This window comes from Aethalodelphis obliquidens, unplaced genomic scaffold (assembly GCF_003676395.1).
Source record: "Aethalodelphis obliquidens isolate GAN/ISIS:26980383/991018 unplaced genomic scaffold, ASM367639v1 scaffold37, whole genome shotgun sequence".
In the NCBI taxonomy this organism is placed as follows: domain Eukaryota; kingdom Metazoa; phylum Chordata; class Mammalia; order Artiodactyla; family Delphinidae; genus Aethalodelphis; species Aethalodelphis obliquidens.
In genome coordinates this window covers 15,690,345-15,714,009 of record NW_020837981.1, presented here as the reverse complement: position 1 = coordinate 15,714,009, position 23,665 = coordinate 15,690,345, and the positions used below count along the sequence as shown (strand labels likewise).

The following is a 23,665-nucleotide window of genomic DNA, read 5'->3' as shown; positions in this document are numbered from 1 at the left end:
TTTTAACTATCCCAAACGTCAATCAATAGGGGACTGAGTAAATAAATAATGGGCCATTTTTACCGTAGAATATAACACAGTTCTTCACAAAATTAAGAAAGATCTATGTACTGATACAGAAGAGAGTCCTAAGATAACTATAAAAGTTCTAATCCTATAGAATAGTATTGGAAAAAAGCACACATAAGAAACTGCTAATAGTGATTGCTTCTAGGGAGCAGAACTATTTTCATTGTATAGGAATATGTATTACTGTAGTCATTATAATTTTTTTAATTTTTTGAAAGAAAAAAATAAACATTTCCAGAAGGAGAACTGTCAAAGGGAATGTATGATTTTCACATAGCTGTAAGTTTAGACTACTCCTTATATCTCCTACTGTAAAACACTCTGAGTTGGGATATTAATGATTTCTTGCATAATTGAGCATAGGAAGATAACAAATGTGTGCTACTTAATCAATGTCACACATATTACCTAAAGCAAATTAAGTATTTTAATAGAAAATTAATTTGCAGAAATAAAATATACCCACTCCTGTATAGCACAGGGAACTATATTCAATATCCTGTGATAAACCATAATGGAAAAGAATATTAAAAAAAAGAATGTCTCTATGTGTATAACTGAGGCACTTTGCTGTACAACAGAGATGGCACAACATTGTGAATCAACTCTACTTCAGTTAAAAACAAAAAATTACCCACTCCTCTTACCTGCCATGGACCCAGCCATTAATCTGTGTACATGACCAGAAACTCCCAGTTTTGTAGTTATTAACTAGAAACCAAAAACATCAAATTATGCACTTTTACAGAAGCAATCTTGCCAAATGTACTATATTACACATTGATGACCACAAATACGCAAAGTGTGAATGGGAGTAGTAGGAATAAAATGCTACTATAGACAGTGAAGTCTTGATACTGCTTACTTTTCATTTTAAGATACCCTATGATAATTTTTTAAAAATTATTCTTAGAATACCCTATGAAATTTAATTCATTAAACTCCTTTCTGTGTTAAGATGTTTGAGAGAATAAACTTTCAGTCAGCCAGAAAAGAGAAACTTAGTATGATGGGAAAAGCTGTTAACTTACAGCATTACTCAAAAACAGACTTTCACAATATGGTCTCACTAGTTTATTTAATAAGAAAATCCAGTGTTCCTCTCCTACAACTGAGAAACAAAAAGCATATCAAAAAGCTATTAATATTTTATGGATTTATTATTAGCTACTTGAAGGATACTTTGGCTCTTCTTCGTAAGTATAAACATAAACAATTTACTAAAAAATGACTAACAATCCTGGAACAGATAACTCCAAAACCAAGTTATATTTAAAAACTTAAACTATCACAAGCCTTAGTCTTTCAAGAAGGCATTACTTTATCCATTCATCCAAAGTAACTTTAAAGGTCAAAGCAAATGCCTTGTCAATTAAGTATGATATTCAAAGACACAAAAGAGGAAAACAAGATAAAGTTTCAAGTACCGTTTTATAATGCTCAAATGCCATAAACTGGATTGCACCATAAGGAAAAATTCGAATCATCATTGCACCATTCCCTTTATACAATCCAAGGTATCCCTCCTTTTGGGGAACAGCACGCAATGTAGAAAATACTCCTATTTTTAGAAAGATTTTTAGAAGAAAAATACTATTAAAACAGAGAAAACTACCTAAATTCAAATTTTCATGACAATCACAGATAAAGATTACTATGCCATCATTCATGATATAATTTTGCTTGAGGAATTACATGAATAGTAATTTCTGTATAACAGTTAAAGCTACGTAAAATACATCATATGTCCAAATTATGTAAATATTCCTCATGTAAAAATATAAAACATACTATAGCAAGAACAGTTACAAATTATAGTAAATTATATTTATAATTATTGTAAATTAATTAATCTCTAGCAACCTAAAAGAATATTAATAGAAATATATTCAACATCCAGATAATACACTGTGGATGACTATTTGGAAGGACGAAGGAAGGTTTCCCAGGCTGACCCAGACACCTGTGTGGTTTGTTTACGAAAGAAACTGCTAAATAGAAGAAACAAATAAAAAACCTACCAATTAAAAAACTATTTAAATTGGGGGGCAAATTTTCATTAGTAGTACACTTTAATTAGGAATAGAGATAAACAAAGGCCTGAGTTCTGATCCGATATACTGATATGTTTATTATTCTAATAATGTCAATCACTAATCCTATTTGCAGTACAGACTTCTACATTCCATTATTAAACTATTTAAATTCCAATATTAAACTATTTAAATTCAGGTTCCTTTCCAAATTTTTCAAACAAAAATCAGATCAAATATGAAGGTAAATCACTGGGCTCATTTCGAATTTTAGAATTCAAGTAACCTTTTGATCCCTTCGCAGAAATCAAAACTGTAGGTACTTACTAACATCCAAGAAAAGATATACTCTAAAAGCATTTTTAATAAGCAGATATCTAAGTGGACTAATAATGTATTAAAAAGAATTTTATTTGGGTTGTTCCCTGCTGGCCTAGTAGTTAGGATTCCAGGCTTTCACTGCTGTGGTCCGGGGTCAATCCCTGGTCGGGGAACTGAGATGTCGCAAGCCACGTAGCGCGGCCAGGGGGAAAAAAAATAGAATTCTAATATATATATATATATATATATATATATATATATATACACACACACGTACAGCTATATGTATAATATAAAGTTCTTCCAAAATACATGAATAATACAACTAAATATATTCACCCCTCCCTAAAAAAAATTCTATCAAAGACATCCTCTTGCTGGAAGAGAAGAGTAATGATAAGCTCAGTTTAATTTTATTTAAATGTGTTTGTAATAATTTAAGGGTAATCAAACTTAGAACAGTGGCCACCTAGCAGGAACAGGAAGGCTAACGATGAGAGAGAGTACAGAGGAGGTTTCAACTGTACTGATGATGTTTATTTCTGAAGTTCTGTGCAGCTCCCCATATGTTTATTATATTATTCTCTAAAACTCTTTGATTGTTACAAATATTTAAAGAGAAATCATTAGTAGAAGTGAAATAAAGTTATTTCAAAAAAAGGAAATCCAGGGACTTCCGTGGTGGTCCAGTGGTTAAGCCTGCGCTTCCAGTGCAGGGGAGCACAGGTTCAATCCCTGGGCGGGGGGGCGGGAACTAGGATCCCACATGCCGTGGGGCCAATAAATAAATAAAATTTTTTTTTTAAAAAAAGGAAATCCAGGAAACAAGGAGCAGGGGAGGGTGGCTGGGGAGGATACAAGAAAAGCACAATGAACAGAAAACATAAATCTATGATTGAAAAGAAAATCTAAAAGATATAAATCCGGGACTTCCTTGGTGGTCCAGTGGTAAAGAATCTGCCTTCCAGTGAGGGGACACGGGTTTGATACCTGGTTGGGGAACTAAGATCCCATATGCTGTGGGGCAACTATGCCCGTGTGCTACAACAAAAGAACCCACAACGAAGATCCCGCATGTCGCAACTAAGACCTGACACAGCGAAAAGTAAATAAATAAAACTTAAAAATATTTTTTAAAAAAAGATATAAATCCTTCTATTAAAAGCCAAACTCTCAAATTCTGTTAAAAGGCAATGCCTAACCAAATGCTTTTCACAAAAATCTCACCTAAAACAATAACACAGAAAGACAGAGTAAGACTGAATGTTGAATGTTTTCAAATGGCATTTAAATATCCATTGAGATAATCACGTTATTTTTCTCCTTCAACCTATAGTCTACTATTTTTACTTTGGGAAATTGAGATTTTCTTTATGGCATAACACTGAACCAAGTTTTGCATGTGTTACAAGCATATTTGGAAAGAATATGTATTCTCTGCAGGGTGCAAAGTCCTCTTGTCTATGTTATATCAAGCTTGTGTGTTATTTAGATCCTTTTCTGTATCTTTATTTCGTCAAGATAGGATTACAAGGAATTAACAGTTGGTAAAATATAAGCATATGCTTGTGTATATATACATAAGCTCTGAAGGAAAAGGTAAGAAAACTGTAAATGCTTGATTCTAACGAGGGGACAAGGAGAAAGACGTTTGCTTTTGCACTTTTTGAATTATGAACTTGTGAAAATATTATACATTCAAAAAATAAATAAAATGTAAAAATAACAAAATTTAAAGGATTTTTAAAGAATCCTATTATGATTCAGCTACCTATTTTTATATCACATTGACTGTAAAAAGTTAAATGGAGGTCAAAGATTTTTAATATACCACAGGAAAAAATTCTTTACATTCGGTGCAAATTGCGGAAGAAGAAATTCTAATTATACCCCTTCCTTTTCATTTGGCCACAATAATTTTGATTCAAAATAAAAAGTAGTTTTTGATGCCTTGGAAATAACGCCATACACTTTTTAAAAGAAGCTAAAGTACAAATTTTATTCAATAGCATACCTTTATCATCTTTAATTTGACTGTGAAAAATCATGTTTTTAAATTTAAGCAAAACTGAAAAACTATCTTATGCATGTAAAAAGGGAGGCACCTAGAATAAAATGCCCAACAATATTTTTAAAATAAATTAATAAGCCATTAATACTTTTCTTTTGGCTTGTATATTTTAAAGATACATGAAACTCCATCCACTACACCAATAGTTCATTGCTGCACTACAGGAATTCTGTTTCAAATTCTGCATGCCTTGTAAGGTACACTGTAACCCGTGGCATGCAGCCCTGTAGAGCGTGAAATCTAATGTGAATATGTAAACTAACGATTACAAATCAGGAAACAAAACAACATACATCAGCATGGGGAGAAGTTTAAAAGAATAAAACAATACTGCTCAGACATTCATATGCTGGGTCACTGTCAAACACCACGAGATATTGGGTAATATAATTCATCTCCTTTTCACCCTCAATTTAGACTACAAAAGAAAATCATTTCCTTCCTTTCCAGTTTTATATAATCTCTCAATAAGTTCAAAGGTCTTATTCTTTCTATACATGAGCAGTACACTGAGAAGATATAGAATTCATTTCTAGATACAAAGATATTAGCAAAATTTTTCTTTCAATTTAAAGAACAGACTTTGTATTAAAAATATTGACAGGAAAATGAGACACGATAAATATAAAATCACATTTTAAAAACCCAATTGTTAAAATAATTGATTCTTATTCACTCTGTTAACTATCTTTCTTAAAAATGATGCATAGATCATGCAGAGCACACATCATTCCCATTACTGAAGCATGAAACTGTAAAGCAATGGAGTAGTATGAGTTAGTTGCCTTGACCTAACTTCTTTCTTGGTCTCTATTCACATTAAATTTATTCTTTTAAATCTTCTTCCCTCTAATTGAAAATTTAATATATGTTTAACATGTATTATAAATTAGCTTAGAGGAAAAAAATTACCTATAATCTCACCACTGAAAATTAACCACTTAATGTTCATATTTCTCCTTCTAGCCTTTTGTCTAAACACATTTACTTAGATAAAATGCAATATGATTAAACCATTTGCAACATTTTTTCATTTAACTAATATATTATGAACATTCTTCCTAGTCAATTAATATTCTTTTACAATTTTTTATGATTGCAAAATAGTCTATAATATGGACTTATCTATTTAAGTAATACTTTTATTTAACTTAGCCAATTCCCTATTAAACATTTTGGTTGGCTCTTTCTTTTTTTTAACCAACATAAATAATGCTTTCATTCTTGTATATACATATTTGAGCACATTTCTGATTACTTGCTTGAAACAACCTCCTAGAACTAGAATTGCAAGGCCAAAGAATATGTATCTTTTCAAGACTTTTGATGCATATCACCAAAATGCCCTCCAAAAAGGCTATAAAAAATCCTTACTCCCACCAATGATATATCAGAGTGTCCATGTTAATTATAATAGCTGGTTTTTATGTTTACAAGGAACAACTAAGGGCTCGATATTTTTTTAACAATGCAAGTTTATACTAATTGCATTGGATTCTGCTTGCCCTAAGATATCTATAACACATGCTTAAGTGTTTAAAGGAATAAACCTTATCTCTATCACTAGTTGGATTTTTTTTTTAAATCAAGCTGAGCTATTATGTGTGTCCATTAAGGATGTGATTTGTTAATCTCAATAAATAAATATGTAGTACTTACTTCAATGATTCAAAGATTTTAGAGTACATTAGTACCCTAAAATGATAAACATATATAACCATTATTGCAAATGAAATGATTAAAATAGCTAAGAGATACATCCCTTGTAAAATCTGCCCCCAAACTTGAACTCCCTTTTGTGTCCTCTTTCCACTATAATTCACAACTAGAAACGAAGACAGCAGATGGATAACATTTTCATTTTTCTCTTTAGCATCAATTAACTCACCCAAGTGTTTGTAATGGTGATTGTGAGCTTGTAATAAAACCTTCACTCGATCCAAAGGAGCAACTGTTGTTTTGGCACAGCATCCAGCAATACCTAAAAAATTTGAAAAGATCAGGAAGAAATTCCATATCATTTCTTTCCAGATGGAAATCATTATTTAGAGGCTAGCATACCCTCTAATCTCTAATTTGATCTCCATGGGTAGAACTGCCCAGTAGCAGGGATATGTAGATGATGGGCCCCCATTCTCTACAATTTAATTATTGAGCATGTCAGACTTAATAAGTTTGAAGAGTGTAAATCTGCCCCCTAATTCCTGATGAACATTGGAATCTTGCTAAATGTGGTTATGGAGACAGACACTTGGAGGGACTTACCCACCTATAAGCCTCTGTTTGAAATAACATCTTCTTCTTCTGGATGACTTCTCATTGAAATAATCAAATTTCACCCGTAAAATTCAGTCATTCATTTATCCACTCAGCAATTATGTATTTGGTCCCTACCACATGCCACTGTGCAGACATGTGGATGACGGTAAAGTGCATACATGGGCTTTAGCATAAATCAGAATCCAGGTGAGCCCTAATAGCTTGGCATGCTTCTAAGGTGACAGTATATAAAGATTTTTTGCTACAGACTGTTTGTGTCCCCCCAAAATTCATACGTTGAAAACTAATTCCTAGTGATGGTATTTAGAGGTGGAGGTGGTATTAGAGGAGGTGATTAGGACCCTCATGAACGGAATTAATGCCCTTATAAAAGAGGCCCCAGAGGGACTTCCCTGGAGGTCCAGTGGTTAAGGCTCTGTGCTTCCACTGCAGGGGGGCACAGGTTCAATCCCTGGTCGGGGAACTAGGATTCTGCAGGCTGTACGGCCAAGAAAAAAAAGAGGCCCCAGAGAGATCCCTGGCCCCTTCCACCATGCAGAAACACCAGCTATGAGGAAGCAGGTCCTCCCCAGATATTTGCTGGCACCATGACCTTGGACTTCCCAGTTTCCAGAACTATGAGAAAGAAGTTTGTTGTTTATAAGTCACCCAGATTACAGTATTTTTGTTATAGTAGCCTGAACCATCTAAGACACTTCTGTAAGGTACCTTACATGTAGTAAGCACTCAACCAAATGAGTTGTTACTATTATAACAAGGTGGACAAAAATGTCCTTGGTGTCTTTTTTTTTTTTTTTTTTGCGGTACACGGGCCTCTCACTGTTGCGGCCTCTCCTGTTGCGGAGCATAGGCTCCGGACGCGCAGGCTCAGCGGCCATGGCTCACGGGCCCAGCCGCTCTGCGGCATGTGGGATCCTCCCGGACTGGGTCACGAACCCGTGTCCTCTGCATCGGCAGGCAGACTCTCAACCACTGCGCCACCAGGGAAGCCCCCTTGGTGTCTTTTTTATGGTTATGTTAAGCTCTTCATCATTGCATATTTGTTAAGGAAGGTACAAGAGGACTGGGATACTGTGAGTCTCTTTACTACTGCATCCCCAGAGACCAGTTCAGGGCCTGGCACCTAACAGGTACTCAATACCTGTTTACTGAATGAATGAAGAGTCTTACTTTACAAACTTTTAAAAATATAAGACAAAATCACTCAAAATCCACACACATTTACTTAATAGCTCAGCATGTAACTGATGCTAAAATGCATATTCTGAAATACCCAAAAATAAAATGCCTATTTGTACTCAAATATTAAATCCACATATAAGTTTCTATATCAAGCTTCTCTTATCTGAACTAATGGAAATAACAGTTATGGCTACTCAAAATTGAGAATAAGCTAAAAATAATTTTCATTCGGTATATTTGGTTTCAGAATAGTTTTTTATATAATTATCTTCCCATTCATTATGAAATAACCACATAAAAATTATTTAGAAACTGTTGAATAAGTAGTTTCTTTTAACAATATCTTTACTTGCTTATCACACCACTTTATAGCTCAATTAATCATCACAAAAGTCCACTGAGTAAGGTCAAGTAGCCTTTATCTTCATTTTGAACAGCTGAACTTAAGATATTTGCCAAAGACGACTTCCCTGGCGGCACAGTGGTTAAGAATCCGCCTGCCAATGCACGAGACACGGGTTCAAGCCCTGGTCCGGGAATATCCTGCATGCTGCGGAGCAGCTAAGACCCTGCGCCACAACTACTGAGCCTGCGCTCTGGAGCCCACAAGCCACAACTACTGAACCTGCATGCCGCAACTACTGAAGCCCGTACGCCTAGAGCCAGTGCTCCTCAACAAGAGAAGCCATGGCAATGAGAAGACTGCGCACCACAACGAAGAGTAGCCCCCCGCTCACGGCAACTAGAGAAAGCCTGCGTGCGGCAATGAAGACCCAGTACAGCCAAAAATAAATTAATTTATTTAAAAAAAAAAAGATTTGCCAAAGACCACTGCTAATCACCAATAAAAAACATGTATGGGTCTTCCCTGGTGGCGCAGTGGTTGAAAGTCCGCCTGCCGATGCAGGGGGCACGGGTTCGTGCCCCGGTCCGGGAAGATCCCACATGCTGTGGAGCGGCGGGGCCCGTGAGCCATGGCCGCTGAGCCTGCGCGTCCGGAGCCTGTGCTCCGCAACGGTAGAGGCCGTCGCAGTGAGAGGCCCACGTACCGGGGGAAAAAAAAAAAAGAATCAGGTTAAAAACACATATGGTGGGGCTTCCCTGGTGGCGCAGTGGTCTGCCTGCTAATGCAGGGGACACGGGTTCGAGCCCTGGTCTGGGAGGATCCCACATGCCGCGGAGCGACTAAGCCCGTGCGCCACAACTACTGAGCCTGCGCGTCTGGAGCCTCTGCTCCGCAACAAGAGAGGCCGTGATAGTGAGAGGCCCGTGCACTGCGATGAAGAGTGGCCCCCGCTTGCCACTAGAGAAAGCCCTCGCACAGAAACGAAGACCCAACACAGCAAAAATAAATTAATTAATTAATAAAAAAAACAACAAAAAAAACACGTATGGTTTCCTTTGTACCCGGTACTAGGCTAAGAGATTCAACTGCAGGCACTATGCCAAGGCTTTTACAGGTCCTTTCTCATTTAATCATTACAATTACATTCTGAGGTAGGTACTCTATTTTCCCATTTAAAGGATGGGGAAACTGAGGCAAAGGGAGGTTAAGTAACTTGCCCAATGGTATTTTCTCATATCACTTGGACCAGGAGCGCCTATAATGGTTATAAAAATCTGTGAGCAACTTTTTTTTTTTCCTTCCCATTTCAATGACAACTTCATCCTTTCAGCTGCTCAAACCAAAATAAGTCCCCCTTGACTTCTCTTCTTTACCCATCTCTAATCTGTCAGAAAATCATTTATTCTATCTATATCCAGATTATCACAATTTTTCACCACCTCCCCTGTTACTAACCTCATCCAAGCCACCATCATCTATCATCTGAATTACTGCAATAACCACCAAACGGGTCTCCCTGCTTCCATATTTACATCCCTGCAGTTATTCTCCACAGAGCAGCCCAAGTAATCCTTTGGAAACATGTCATATCATGTCACTTCTCTACTAAAGACCTGCAATGGCTCCCTACTTCACTCCAAGTAAAAGTTAGAATCTTTACAGTGGTTTACAAGACCCTTCATTTCCTGTCCCCTTTAACTTTCTAACCTCCTTCCCCCATCAGCACCACCTGGCTCCAGCCACGTAGGTCTCACTGCTGTTCTTTGAACCGATAAGCTCCTCCCTGACTTTGAAGACTTTGCTTTAGCTTTTCTTCCCACCTGGAAGGCTCCTTCTTAGACATCAACTTGCTAAACTCCCTCACGTTTTCAAGTTTGCTCAAGTGTCATCCTCCCAATGAGACATCACGAATTATCCTATTTAATACTGTACCCACGTAGCCTCTACATTTCCTTGCCCCATTCTCCTTTTTACTTCTTCCCATTCCATTCGTCATGTTCTAATATACTATATAACTTATTTTTTCATTTTGCTTATCGCCTTTCTCACAACAAGTCCCCAACCAATGTAAACTCTAGGATCTTTGTTTTATTCCCTTATATACACTGAGCATGTAGCAGACACTGAAATATTCCTTGTATAAATAAATGAATGACCTTTTTATCAGCAGAACAAAATAATTCTTAATACTATTGCAGCATACAGATATCTTTCTACAAGTCCTCATAATGTGGAATTTTAAAAATTCCCAGTCTTTACAAATAATTAAATGATGACAACCCAGACAGTCAACTAAGAGAGGGTAGAGACTGAAACACCTCTTTATGGGAAAGCAGAAGAAATTTCTGAGAGACAATATGAAACTTCTGGCCCGACAGTCACACCAATAGTAGGGCTGGGGCTTCCCTGGTGGCGCAGTGGTTGAGAGTCCGCCTGCCGATGCAGGGGACACGGGTTCGTGCCCCGGTCCGGGAAGATCCCACATGCCGCGGAGCGGCTGGGCCCGTGAGCCATGGCCGCTGAGCCTACGCGTCCGGAGCCTGTGCTCTGCAACAGGAGAGGCCACAACAGTGAGAGGCCCGCAAAAAAAAAAATAGTAGCTTTGTACCAGCTACCTGTCAAGTACCTGTGGCACAGTTTTCTAGAATCACCGGAACCAGCTTTGCTTGTAGACAGTTTTGCACAATTTCCCAGTCATCCTTAAAAAGCTGACCTCCCATGTTTATTTTCTTTTAAGCAAACATCAAAATCCAATTCTACTGTCCGTCGTGCAGTCTTTATAAAAGAAAGGAGTGCCCAGCATGTTGTACTGAAACCCTGACGTCCTTTAAGGGACTCCCCTCTTTTTCCTACTATCCAACCCTGAAGAACTGGTGCCTGGTTCAGCCCTTCCACGGCTCCAGCCGCTCCTCGACAGCTCGAGACCCTTCCTCCCCAGGATCCTGCTGTCATTAGTCAAGGGATTCTTAGAGGTTACAGCGGGTCCGGGCAAACACCTGCCAGGGCATTGGAGCAGCCAGAGTCCAAGAATGTTATCGCGGCCGCATACACCCGACCTGCCCCGGATCCCGCCCCGGCCACTCAGTGCGCGGCCAGGTCCTCCCGGCGGAAACCCACCTCCGGCCAGGAAGGAGCGCAGCCAGTAGAAATCTCTGCGGGCGGCTGGCCCTCCGGCTCCTGCCGCCTGCGGCATCGCGGGAGGTGGCTCGGCTGCTGCCAGGGCCGCCGCCGCCGCCATCAGGACCAGGGCCGCGTCGGGAGCTTTGGTCGCTAATTTATAACCCAAGCGCCCTAGCCATGGCCAGAGCAGGCAGTGACAGGGCACCGACCGCCGCACGGCGGGACGGAACACCACGGGCGGCGCGGCGCTGGCTGATGGCGTAGGCCAGGGGCGGGGCCTGGGTCAAGGCCCGAAGCGGGAGTCGCCGGGGCTGGACACCTCCCACTCTCACCAGCCTCGCACCACATCTCTACTTCTGGCCTCGCTGTGCAGGCGTCTTCTGTTACACGCGGAAGAAGGGAAGAATGGCCAGCGAGAAGGTCCTTCCAAAACCCACCACCTCAGAAAGCACTCCCCCGCCCATCAACCCATATTGATCATTGTTCGACATGTAACCGTCCATCGGGCTGCCTTCTGACCTTCCCAAAATGAACCCTTTCCAGAACCAACCTTTGGTTCCTCACTATTTCCAGGAACTTCTGAAATTGCACTCTCTCCCACCTGATCAGCTATACCTTCTCAGATCTTCTCGCTGAACCTCACATTCTGCCTCCCTAACCCCCCACCAACTAAGCTTCTATTCCACCCCCAACCCCTCTGCCAAAGAAATAATTGCTAAAGCAAGTTCTTCTTTCTTTGGGGTGCTACGAATTACACAAATACTTCTGCCTTGCCAGGACTTTCTGAATCTGTGCTTTGTGCTTAGCTCTGAAATTCCAGCGCTCTACTCCCCACCAACTCCTAAACTCTCAGGAACCTCCCAGTTTCTTCTCCCTGACCCCGCTGTATTACAAGACTATTTTTTTCAAACCACCCCTTACCCAGCACTATTCTCTTACTCTGCGTCCCTCATCACCTCCAACTGGAGCAAAATTCATACCTATTCTTTGTGACCAAAGTTGTTCTGAACTTTTATCCTCTTTTTCAGAAATTACCTATTATAATTTTCATTAATACTTACTCCAATCTTCCCTATTATTGACACTGGTCCCCACTTTCTCTTTCTATGGATATGCCTCTGCAAGGTGTTTCTAGCCAACATTTATCATTAATGGTGAGTCCAGATTTCAAATTTATTTTTTCCCATGCTCCCAATATTCAATTTCTACCAGAAAATACAGACCCATATAATAATATCATTATTTATAATTTGCATGTCTAATGTGAAGAATTGAAAGCTCCCAAAAGTGGGGATGGTTGCACAACATTGTGAATGTAATTAATACTACTGAACTGTACACTTTAAAATGGTTAAAAGAGTAATATTTTTTTTTGTTTTTGGCCGTGCGGCTTACGGAGTGACCAGGGATTGAACCCGTGCCCCCTGCAGTGGAAGTGCAGAGTCCTAACCACTGGACCGCCAGGGAATCCCTGAAGTATGTTTTATTACAATAAAAAAGTACAAGAAAAACCTCCCTAAGGTTTTTTTTTTTTTTTCTTTTTTTTGCGATACGCGGGCCTCTCACTGCTGTGGCCTCTCCGGCCGCGGAGCACAGGCTCCGGACGCGCAGGCTCAGCGGCCATGGCTCACGGGCCCAGCTGCTCCGCGGCACGTGGGATCCTCCCGGACCGGGGCACGAACCCGTGTCCCCTGCATCGGCAGGCGGACTCTGAACCACTGCGCCACCAGGGAAGCCCCCTCCCTAAGGTTTTTGTTTGTTTGTTTGTTTGTTTATTTTGGACTGAGTTGGGTCTTCATTGCTGCCCACGGGCTTTATCTAGTTGTGGCGAGCAGGGGCTACTCTTTGCTGTGGTGCACGGACTTCTTGTTGCGGTGGCTTCTCTTGTTGCAGAGCTCAGGCTCTAGGCACACGGGCTTCAGTAGTAGTGGCTCGTGGGCTCAGTAGTTGTTGCTCGCAGGCTCTAGAGCACAGGCTCATAATTGTGGCACACGGGCTTAGTTGCTCCGCGGCATGTGGGATCTTACCAGACCAGGGCTCGAACCTGTGTCCCCTGCATTGGCAGGCGGATTCTTAACCACTGTGCCACCAGTGAAGTCCCCAGGTTTTTTTTAATGTAACAAAAAAAAACAAAGGTCTATGCTTTCATATTACATAACTAGCAAAGCTGTCCCAGCTCCTAGTGCTAATGTGTATTTTTCCCCGTCCTGTAAGCTGGTATTTTTTCCCTGTCCTGTAAGCTGTACTAGTATCTCTTCTAATCCATTTCCGTTTCAAATGAGATGCACCTTACAGATTTAATTTATCACGTAATGGCCCTCAACTCCAAAACTCAATCCAGACCTAGGATGGAAAGTTTATATACATGATAACCGACAAGTCTAGTGACTTAAACATCCAATTATTTCTTCTCTACTCAGCTGGTTACAACTAAGCTACTCAACCTACAGATGTTATTACACTCACTCTCAGAGATCTTACCCAACCTCAGAGTTTTAAATACATTTATATGTAGTCATTGGGATGACTGCTAATCTCCAGCCCTTCCCACCCACTCTCCAAATCTATTGATCCATATTTCCCACATCTCCACCTGTATACCTAACTGGCATCTATTTATCATATCCAAAACTAAATTCCTCATCTTCTTTCCCAAACATGCTACTCCTGCAACCTTTCGTCATTTCATTAAATCACAACTCCAACCTCAGGCCATAAACATTGAGTAATTTCCTAATTAATCTCCCTGCTTTCTCTTGCTTCCTACTTTCTGTTCCTAATATGGCAGCCAAAGCAATTCTTTAAAACCTAAAACAAATCTTGTCACACCTTATCCCCAAACCCTTCAATGGCTTCCCATATCACTTGGGGGAATTCTTAAAATGGTCTACTGGTTTCCTGTTATATCTCTGGCCTCAACTCCTAGAACTTCCTTCAGTCACACTGGCTTCTTTGTTCCTCATAAATACCTGGCATGATTCCCTCAGGGCCTCTGCACATGCTCTTCTTTCCACCTGTACTACTTTTCCCCTAGATATTCCATGTAACTTCCTCTTTCTATATCCTTCTTCAGGTTTTACACAAATGTAAGCTTCTCAAGGAGGCCTTTTCTGGCTGTAATATTTAAAATTACTACCCACTCCACCCTCACCCCTACCAAAACTCTATCTCTTTTCTCTCCTTTAATTTTTTCCACAGAATTTACCAGTGCTTATAATATATATAAAATGTTTTTATTATTAGTTTTCCCCCACTAGAATGTAAGCTCCATGAAGGTAGGAATTATCTGTTTTGTTCATTTGATTTGACACTGAATAGATGATATACAATGGTGCCTCTACTTAAAGACCAAGTCTTTCTATGTGTGTCTTTCACTGCTAGAATATCTAGCAACTAGTGGCCAGAGGCTAAAGAAATGGAGAAAAATGAATCCCTTTCCTCAATGAATGTACTATTTCATGGAATGAATGTGAACCTAATAGTTAAATAAATAACATACACAAATAAAAAGTAGGGATGCAGAAAACAGACCATGTTTGTCAGAGATCATCAGGGAAGGAGGTAATTGAACAGGCTTTTGACACAGCCAAGCATGGGCCAGGGCAAACACACATACATGTATACACATGCATGCACATGTGCACATACACACACACACACACACACACACACACACACACACACATAAGGAAACTCAGCTTGGTCAAAGAACAAAGAATTGTCCAGTTTGCCTGTCTTAAGATTCTTGACACCCTCTCCTTGACTCCCCAACACTTGTATGGCAGACCACTGACCAATAACATTAGAGAAATAGGTCAAGGTTATATCATGAACAGTTTCAATCTTGGGCTAAAGAGTTTAGACTTAATTTAGTGGCTAATAAGAAACTGGTGACAGCTATGTTTTAGAAGAATTAATCTGGGAGAGATGAATACAATAATTGGGAAGACAGTCACTGACAGATCTGACAGTAAAGAAGCCAGTTAGGAAGCTTTTGCAATAATCTAGGCAAGAGAGTTGATGGGAGCATGAAAATATAATCAGAAAGAAAATGGATGGAGGAGATAGCACCTCTGGGCTTGCTAAGGAATTAAATATGGAAGGCAAGGAATAGGATAAGTCAAAACTGATGCAAAGTTTTTTGCTAGGGTGGTTAAAAGACTTGATGGACCATTAACAGAAGAGGGAAAACAGAAAGAGGGACTGGTTTGGGACTTCCCTGGTAGCACAGTGGTTGAGAATCCGCCTGCAAATGCAGGGGACACGGGTTCGAGCCCTGGTCCAGGACGATCCCACATGCCATGGAGCAACTAAGCCCGTGCGCCACAATTCCTGAAGCCTGTGCATCTAGAGCCTGAGCTCTGCAACAAGAGAAGCCCACGCACCACAACGAAGAGTAGCCCCTGCTCACCGCAACCAGAGAAAGCCTGCGCGCAGTAACGAAGACCCAACACAGCCATAAATAAATAAATAGATAGATAGATAGATAGGTAGATAGATAGATAGATTTAGAAAGAGAGACTGGTTTAAGGCATAGAAAGGGGATGGAAATGTTGGCACAAACTGTAAAGATGAAAATATACAGAATACCAAAGGACAAAGGTTTGGCAAAGGTTTTTGTTTTTGTTTTTTGTGGACCATTTTTAAAGTCCGTATTGAAGGGACTTCCCTGGTGGCACAGTGGTTAAAAATCCACCTGCCAGTGCAGGGGACACAGGTTCACAGGCTCTAGAGCTCAGGTTCAGTAGTTGTGGCACACGCCTTAGTTGCTCCGTGGCATGTGGGATCTTGCCAGACCAGGGCTCGAACCCATGTCTCCTGCATTGGCAAGCGGATTCTTAACCACTGCGCCACCAGGGAAGCCCCTGCTTCTGTTTTATGTTTTGGCTTTTTGGCCATGAGGCATGTGGGATCTTAGCTCTCTGACCAGGGATTGAACCCGCACCCCCTGCAGTGGAAGGCGAAGTCTTAACCACTGGACCACCAGGGATGTCCCAGGCAGTTTTTCTTTAAATATGGGCAATACGTGAATACCATATAGACTGGATATAGCAATAACTACCTAAAAAGCCTTCTTTGGGGTCTTCCCTGGCAATCCAGTGGTTAAGACTCCACACTCCTGATGCAGAGGGCACAGGTTCTATCCCTGGTAGGGGAACTAAGATTCCATATGCCGTAGGGCGCAGCTTAAATAAATAAATAAATGTAAAAAGCCTTCTTTGAAAGCTTCACCCAACCCCACACATACCCCGACGTTTCATGAAACAGGGATAAATCAATGTGCCTTTTTTTATTATTATTATTATTGGTTTTCGCGGTAGAAAAGTCTTTTATTATATTAGTCAGGCCCCATCTGGCCGGGCCTAGACCTGGGCCCAGGAATAGCTGAGAAGAGCCCGTCCCCCTCCCTACTACTCAAGCTTCTCTTTGTCCTGCTTTTTCTCCTCCTCCAGCACCAGGGTTCGTTCTCACTCTTTCACCAGCTGGACACCACAGTAGATGAGAAACAGGATGGCCAGTGTGGTCTGGGGGAACCCTGTGAGTAGCAGGCACTGGGCGACCAGCTCTGTGAACTCAAGGCTGCTCAGGCTTACAAGGTTGTACATGATGATGGCCCAGAAGTTCATGGCCCCAAAGATGGCTGAGACCCTGCGGGACATCTGCTCCCACACAGAGGCCTCAATTTGCGCTAGGGACCCCCACTCTGACAGTTCCTGTACCCAGAGCTCAAAGGTGAGGCCAAAGCAGTTAAGACATGACCACAGGTAGACATTATCACAAGGCCCAAGCCACAGAGTGGTGATGGCAAATGTGGCCACACTGACCCCCAACTCTGGAATCACCGCAGAGTTGAGTAGGCTAGGCCAGCCGGGGACAAGGGGCTGTCCCTGCCTGGGGGGCTTTACACCTTCCCCCCCACCCCCCCACTCTGACCTGGGCCTCCCAAAATCCAGGGGAGGCCCCATTTTAATAAACATTGTCATGGACCTTAGCTATCTTTATTTTACTTACTTATTTATTTATTTTTGGCCACACGGTGAGGCTTGCAGGATCTTAGTTTCCTGACCAGGGATCTAGCCCGTGCCCCCTGTAATGGAAGCCCAGAGTCCTAACCGCTGGACCATCAGGGAATTTCCTTAGCTATCTTTAAGTTAGGCTAGGTAGTCTCTTTTAGACCACAGATCATTAATGTTTATTTACTTATATTTACCAGGAATAAGCATCATATATCACAGATGCCTTATAATTTAAATAATTTTGGAGTCATATGTAATTTATCTGATATATAACACACGATCTTTGCTCCTTTAGTAGCATTTGTATGCTCTTTTATATGGTTAGATTTTTTTTTTTTTTTTTTGGCGGAGCTGCACATCTTGCGGGATCTCAGTTTCCCAACCAGGGATTGAACCTGGGCCACGGCAGTGAAAGCCTGGAATCCTAACCCGTAGGCCACCAGGAAATTCCCTGATTTTTTTTTTTTAACTACTCTTTTTTTTTTTTTAATTTACTTATTTATTTATTTTTTGGCTGCATTGGGTCTTCATTGCTGTGCGTGGGCCTTCTCTAGATGCAGCGAGCGGGGGCTACTCTTCATTGCGTGCGCGAGCTTCTCATTGCGGTGGCTTCTCTTGTTGCAGAGCACTGGCTCTAGGTGCGCGGTTTTCCATAGTTGTGGCTCGCAGGCTCTAGAATGCAGGATCAGTAGTTGTGGCGCACGGGCTTAGTTGCTCCATGGCATATGGGATCTTCCCGGACCAGGGCTCAAACCCGTGTCCCCTGCATTGGCAGGCGGATTGTTAACCACTGTGCCACCAGGGAAGCCCCCTGATTTTTTTTTTTAAAGCACACTTTGGTTATATTTTGACCTTAGGTAATTAGATCTTAAGAAATTGCATAAGATAAAGATGATTCTTATTATTTTTGACTCTAGAAATAATATTAGATATGCTTAAGTTGTGACGTCAGCTTTCCATGACTAGTGTACAGTTGAAAAAGTTTGTGAACATGAGGTAAAGTTTAATCAGGAAAGCAGGGATTTTAGGAAACAGCTTCAGGTTTCTTTTTTACTACAGCATTAGTAATCTGGTATTCAAAAAATGAAAAGTGACATTTTTAAATCAAATCTTTTGCTACAGTCCTCCAAAGCTGTACATTAAATTTCTAACAGAGTATAGCGGAAAAGAACAGAAACATGGAATGTCTGTTTCTCTACTTAGTAGGTAAGTGATCTTTTTTTCTAAATTTTATTTATTTTTTGGCTGCCTTGGACCTGCGTTGCTGCACATGGGCTTTCTCTAGTTGCAGTGAGCAGGGGCTACTCTTCATTGCGGTGCACCGGCTTCTCATTGTGGTGGCTTCTCTTGTTGTGGAGCACAGGCTCTAGGTGCACGGGCTTCAGTGGTTGCAGCACACAGGCTCAGTAGTTGTGGCTCGTGGGCTCTAGAGCGCGAGCTCAGCCGTTGTGGCGCAGCACAGACTTAGTTGCTCCGCAGTATGTGGGATCTTCCCGGACCAGGGCTCGAACCCGTGTCCCCTGCATTGGCAGGCGGATTCTTAACCACTGCTCCACCAGGGAAGTCCCGTAAGTGATCTTAAAGACAATACATACCTGATATACAGTTTCTAACCTGTAAAATATGGCTGATCCCCCAGATATGATATGGATATCAAATAAAATCATTTAGGGCTTCCCTGGTGGCGCAGTGGTTGAGAGTCCACCTGCCGATGCAGGGGATACGGGTTCGTGCCCCGGTCCTGGAAGATCCCACATGCTGCGGAGTGGCTGGGCCCGTGAGCCATGGCCGCTGGGCCTGCGCGTCCAGAGCCTGTGCTCCGCAATGAGAGAGGCCACAACAGTGAGAGGTCCTCGTAAGGCAAATAAAATCATTTAGACAAAGGACCTACCACAGTGCACAACACATAATATGTGCTATATTCCTTTCACTTCCTCAGTATGTGCACCCCTAGACCTGCAGAACAGATCATTATTCATCCAATCCATACATATTTACTATCCACCTGCTGTGCACCAGGTGTTATGTTAGATGGTCAAGCTATGAAAATAAGATAAAATTCCTACAAAGACTTTTGTAAGAGAGCAAGCAGTTACAAAAAAGTAAGTATAATTTGCCAGTATTTGTCTAGTATTAGGGGTATGCATAGAGTACTATAAGGAACAAAGAGGGAAGAGACCAATTCTATTGGGGTGGGGTTGGGGGATGGAATTAAGAAAACCTAGAGAGTTGAACTGAGCCTTGAAAAATGAGTAAGAGTTTTCTGAATATTTCAGAAGAGGAACTACATCATCTCAGTGTAGTTACAATTATGTATAGCAATGAACTGGAAATTATTTAGAGAACTGATCTAATTTATTTTTGTTGTTGTTCATCACGTATTTCTTGTACAGGTGCTAGGCATCAAAGATACAATAGTAAATAAAAACTTGGTCCCTGCACTTCAGGGAGCTTATATTCTAGTGGGAAAGAGATCTTAATCAAGTAACCACAGAAATTTATGTAAAATTTAAACTAGAATAAGTACTTTGGGGAACTAAGTTCCCACATGCTGCACAGCGCGGCCAAAAAAAGACCATAAAACAGGGATTGACCTAAACCAGTTTAGAGAAACCTTCCTTAAGGAAATGATGCTTGAACCCAAAGGTGAAGAATGCCTAGGGCTTAACTGAGGAAAGGAAAAAGAAAAAGCAGAAAAAAGAAACAGAGCTTATGGTGGAAGAGTTTGGTGTCTTCAAGGGTCCGATCACAACTTCGAATGCATTACCATGCTATGTCCTTCCAGGCTTCAGGCAGGTCACTCACATTGACAAATGTGTAAGACAATAGAGGGAGCTGCTAGACTGAAGAACTGTAAAGTGCTTGCTTTGCCTAAAATGAAACTTTTCTGCAAATGAAACTTACTGGTTTACAAGAGTGGAATTATTGGTTTGTAATTACAGAAGAAAGCCACTGAGGCTGGAGTGAGAAGAACTAGGATGTTTGTGATATAAGATGAGATAGAGAAATAGGTCAAGTCTTACAGCCACTAGCAGACTTATAGCCCGTGTAAGAGTCTTGACATTATCCTAAAGCAATATGAAGCCAGTATTAAGCTGTGGCTGACATGGTGAGGTGTGTATTTCAAAATGATCATTCTGCTCATGGCTTGGACAATGGAATAAGGACAAAAGTGGACGTGAGTACACTATTGCAAGACGTGGCAATTGGTCTAGAGTAAAGGCCATGGGAGTGGAGGGAAGTAGGTGGATTCGAGACACACTGAAGTGATGAAATGGACAGAACTTGGTGATCGATTCAATTAGGGTGTGAGGAAGGGGAGATAAAGATAATTCCTAGGTTCCTGGTTTACATGACTGGATGGGGAATTCCCTGGCAGTCCAGTGGTTAGGACTCTGTGCTTCCACTGCAAGGGGCATGGGTTCGATCCCTGGTCAGGAAACTAAGATCCCACAAGCCACGTGGCACGGCCAAAAAGAAACCCACAAAAAACATGACTGGATGGACTCACTGAGGCAGGAATCACTGGAAGAGGGTCAGTTTGTTGTTGCTTTAGGGCAAAGTGGAAGGACAGGGGAGAAGATGAGTTGCATGGTTGGGACACACTGAGTATGCGGAGGCCTCAGAGACATCTAAGAGGAGATATTAAAGAGTAGAATATATAAGGAGCAGCCCGGGCTGAAGATATAATATTAGTAAGTCAAGCCTAAAGAGAGAGTGAGAACCTAGAACTCAGCCTTGAGTAACTGCAACACCTAATGGCCAGTTGGAGAATGATGAGGCGGTAAAGGAGATAGAGGAGTAGCTAGAGATGTGTGTGGGTGAGGGGGCGAGGGTGTAGGATAGAAGCCAATGGAATGGAGTGTTTTAAGAATAATGTAGTATTGGAAACGTTGAGTTTAAGATGTCTATGAAGGATCGAAGCTGAAATATTCTGGGAATTCCCTGGCTGTCCAGTGGTTAGGACTCCGCACTTCCATTGCAAGGGGCACGGGTTCAGTCCCTGGTCAGGGAACTAAAATCCCACAGGCGTGTCCAAAAAAAAGGAAAGTCTGGAGCAATGGGATTCAGTCTAGAGAGATAAATTTGGAAGTTTGGGGCATTTACATTACAACTTAAAGCCATGTTTATTTAGAAAGCATAGTATAATGTGTAAAGACATTACTCAATCAACGGTAGCAATTGTTATTCACACACTTGAGCAATAATAACACTGATGGATTTACTTAGTGTTTTTCTTTGAGAAGATAAAAACACTTTGGAGATATTATCCAATTGCTTCTGTCATTCGGTATTTGACCTGTCAGCAATATTTATTGAGGGTATTATAGTAAAAGATAAGACACAAAAGAAATAGAAGATATGAGCCTTACCCTTAAGCTTTCACGTAGTTGGGGGAACAAAATGTTGACATATGCGGGCTTCCCTGGTGGCGCAGTGGTTGAGAGTCCGCATGCCGATGCAGGGTATACGGGTTCGTGCCCCAGTCCGGGAAGATCCCACATGCCGCGGAGCCTGCGCGTCCGGAGCCTGTGCTCCGCAACGGGAGGGGCCACAACAGTGAGAGGCCCGTGTACCGCAAAAAAAAAAAAAGTTGACACATGCAATACTAATGAACAGAGTCAAAATTACATAATCAGTGATACAAATTAATAAAGTTCGGGCTTCCCTGGTGGCGCAGTGATTGAGAGTCCGCCGGCCGATGCAGGGGACATGGGTTTGTGCCCCGGTCCGGGAAGATCCCACATGCCGCGGAGCGGATAGGCCCGTGAGCCATGGCCTCTGAGCCTGCGCGTCCGGAGCCTGTGCTCTGTAACAGGAGAGGCCACGACAGTGAGAGGCCCGCGTACCGCAAAAAAAAAAAAAAAAAGAAATTAGCCTCATTTGTGCAAATATATAGAATTACATAATCGCAGTCACAGTTTAAAAAGGACCTCTGAGAGGCGTTTATTTATTTATTTTTTAAATTTTTGGCTGCGTTCGGTCTTCGTTGCTGCGCGTGGGCTTTCTCTAGTTGTGGCGAGCGGAAGCTATTCTTCATTGTGGCGCTCAGGCTCAGTAGTTGTGGTGCACAGGCTTCGTTGCTCCGCGACATGTGGGATCTTCCAGAACCAGGGCTCGAACCCGTGTCCCCTGCATTGACAGGTGGATTCTCAACAACTGTGCCACCAGGGAAGTCCTCTGAGAGGTGTTTAACAAAGTTTCTTGAGCTATTGGGTATCTGCTTTGTGCTTAGTCCTGAGCTAGCACTGGGAATATAAAAAAGGAAGATAAGTCCTTTGAGAGACATACAGTTTGGTAACTGGAGTGGAGTGTGTGAGAAGTGCTATGACAGAGATCTGGGGCTGCTGCAGAAGCAGTGTGGAGAGAGTTATGAAGCTCCTAATTCTGCCTGGGTTATTACATGAGGCTTCACAGACAAGGAGTTTTGTGAGCTGGGTTTTTAGGGATGAAGATAAGTTTGCCAGGTTGGCAGGAATGAGAATAATGTAGAGGAAGGAGAGGACGGAACCAGAAGGAGAAGGACATTCCAGGCAGACCTGTATCTGTCCCAACTTTTTCGTCCCCTCTATTCACAGATCTGGAGAAAGTATGTTTGTTAGAACAGACTCACCAAATAATCAAGACAGCTTTAAATGAATTCTCAGAGGGGAGGAAGAAAACATTCAGAAATAATTCAGTCAGTTGTTTTCAATGTGCTTACTATGTAGAGGTCATGATGTGTGAGGCAACGAGAAGGAAGAATTAGAACGGAGCAGGTCCCAGAATGTCTCAGGTGAAAAATGCAATGAAAGAGGTCAGGAACACAGCACAGTTCTTCAGGGGTTAGAGATAATGGGCTGCAGTTACAGAGCAAAACCTTCAGGGCCGGGGACTTCCCTGGTGGTCCAGTGGTTAAGACTCCGTGCTTCCAATGCAGGGGGCACAAGTTTGATCCCTGGTCGGGACACTAAGATCCCACATGCCACGGGGTGAGGCCAAAAAGTTAAAACAAAACAAAGCCAAAAAATACCCTATTCACTCATGGTGGAGAGTCAGCTTTGGAAGTCTCTGGCTGGACCAGGAGTCTCGAAGTGCTTGCAGTGCCAAGAGGGGTCTGAAGAAGGAAGCATCCAGAGAAAGAAGATGGTGAAGGCATTTTGGTTGGACTTATAGGAGGAGAACCAGGATGGCCTATAGGTGTCGCAGAATTCCAGGACTGAGGAATTTCAAAATGTAGGGGGAA

At 41.7% G+C, this 23,665-nt stretch overlaps 1 protein-coding gene across 5 annotated transcripts in view; it reads right to left on the bottom strand.

Annotated features, from left to right (window-relative positions):
* SLC25A16 (solute carrier family 25 member 16) overlaps positions 1–11,679 on the bottom strand; it is a 35,434-nt gene extending 23,755 nt beyond the window's left edge. For all 5 annotated transcript variants that reach the window (XM_027130119.1, XM_027130120.1, XM_027130123.1 and 2 more), the window contains exons 1-4: positions 11,420–11,679; positions 6,383–6,475; positions 1,497–1,630; positions 717–780 (exon numbers count right to left, since the gene is read on the bottom strand). In XM_027130119.1, coding sequence (XP_026985920.1) covers positions 717–780; positions 1,497–1,630; positions 6,383–6,475; positions 11,420–11,540 — 412 coding nt within the window. In that variant the 5' untranslated portion in view covers positions 11,541–11,679. The remainder of the gene's footprint in view (positions 1–716; positions 781–1,496; positions 1,631–6,382; positions 6,476–11,419) is intronic.
* Between the last annotated feature and the right edge of the window lie 11,986 nt (positions 11,680–23,665).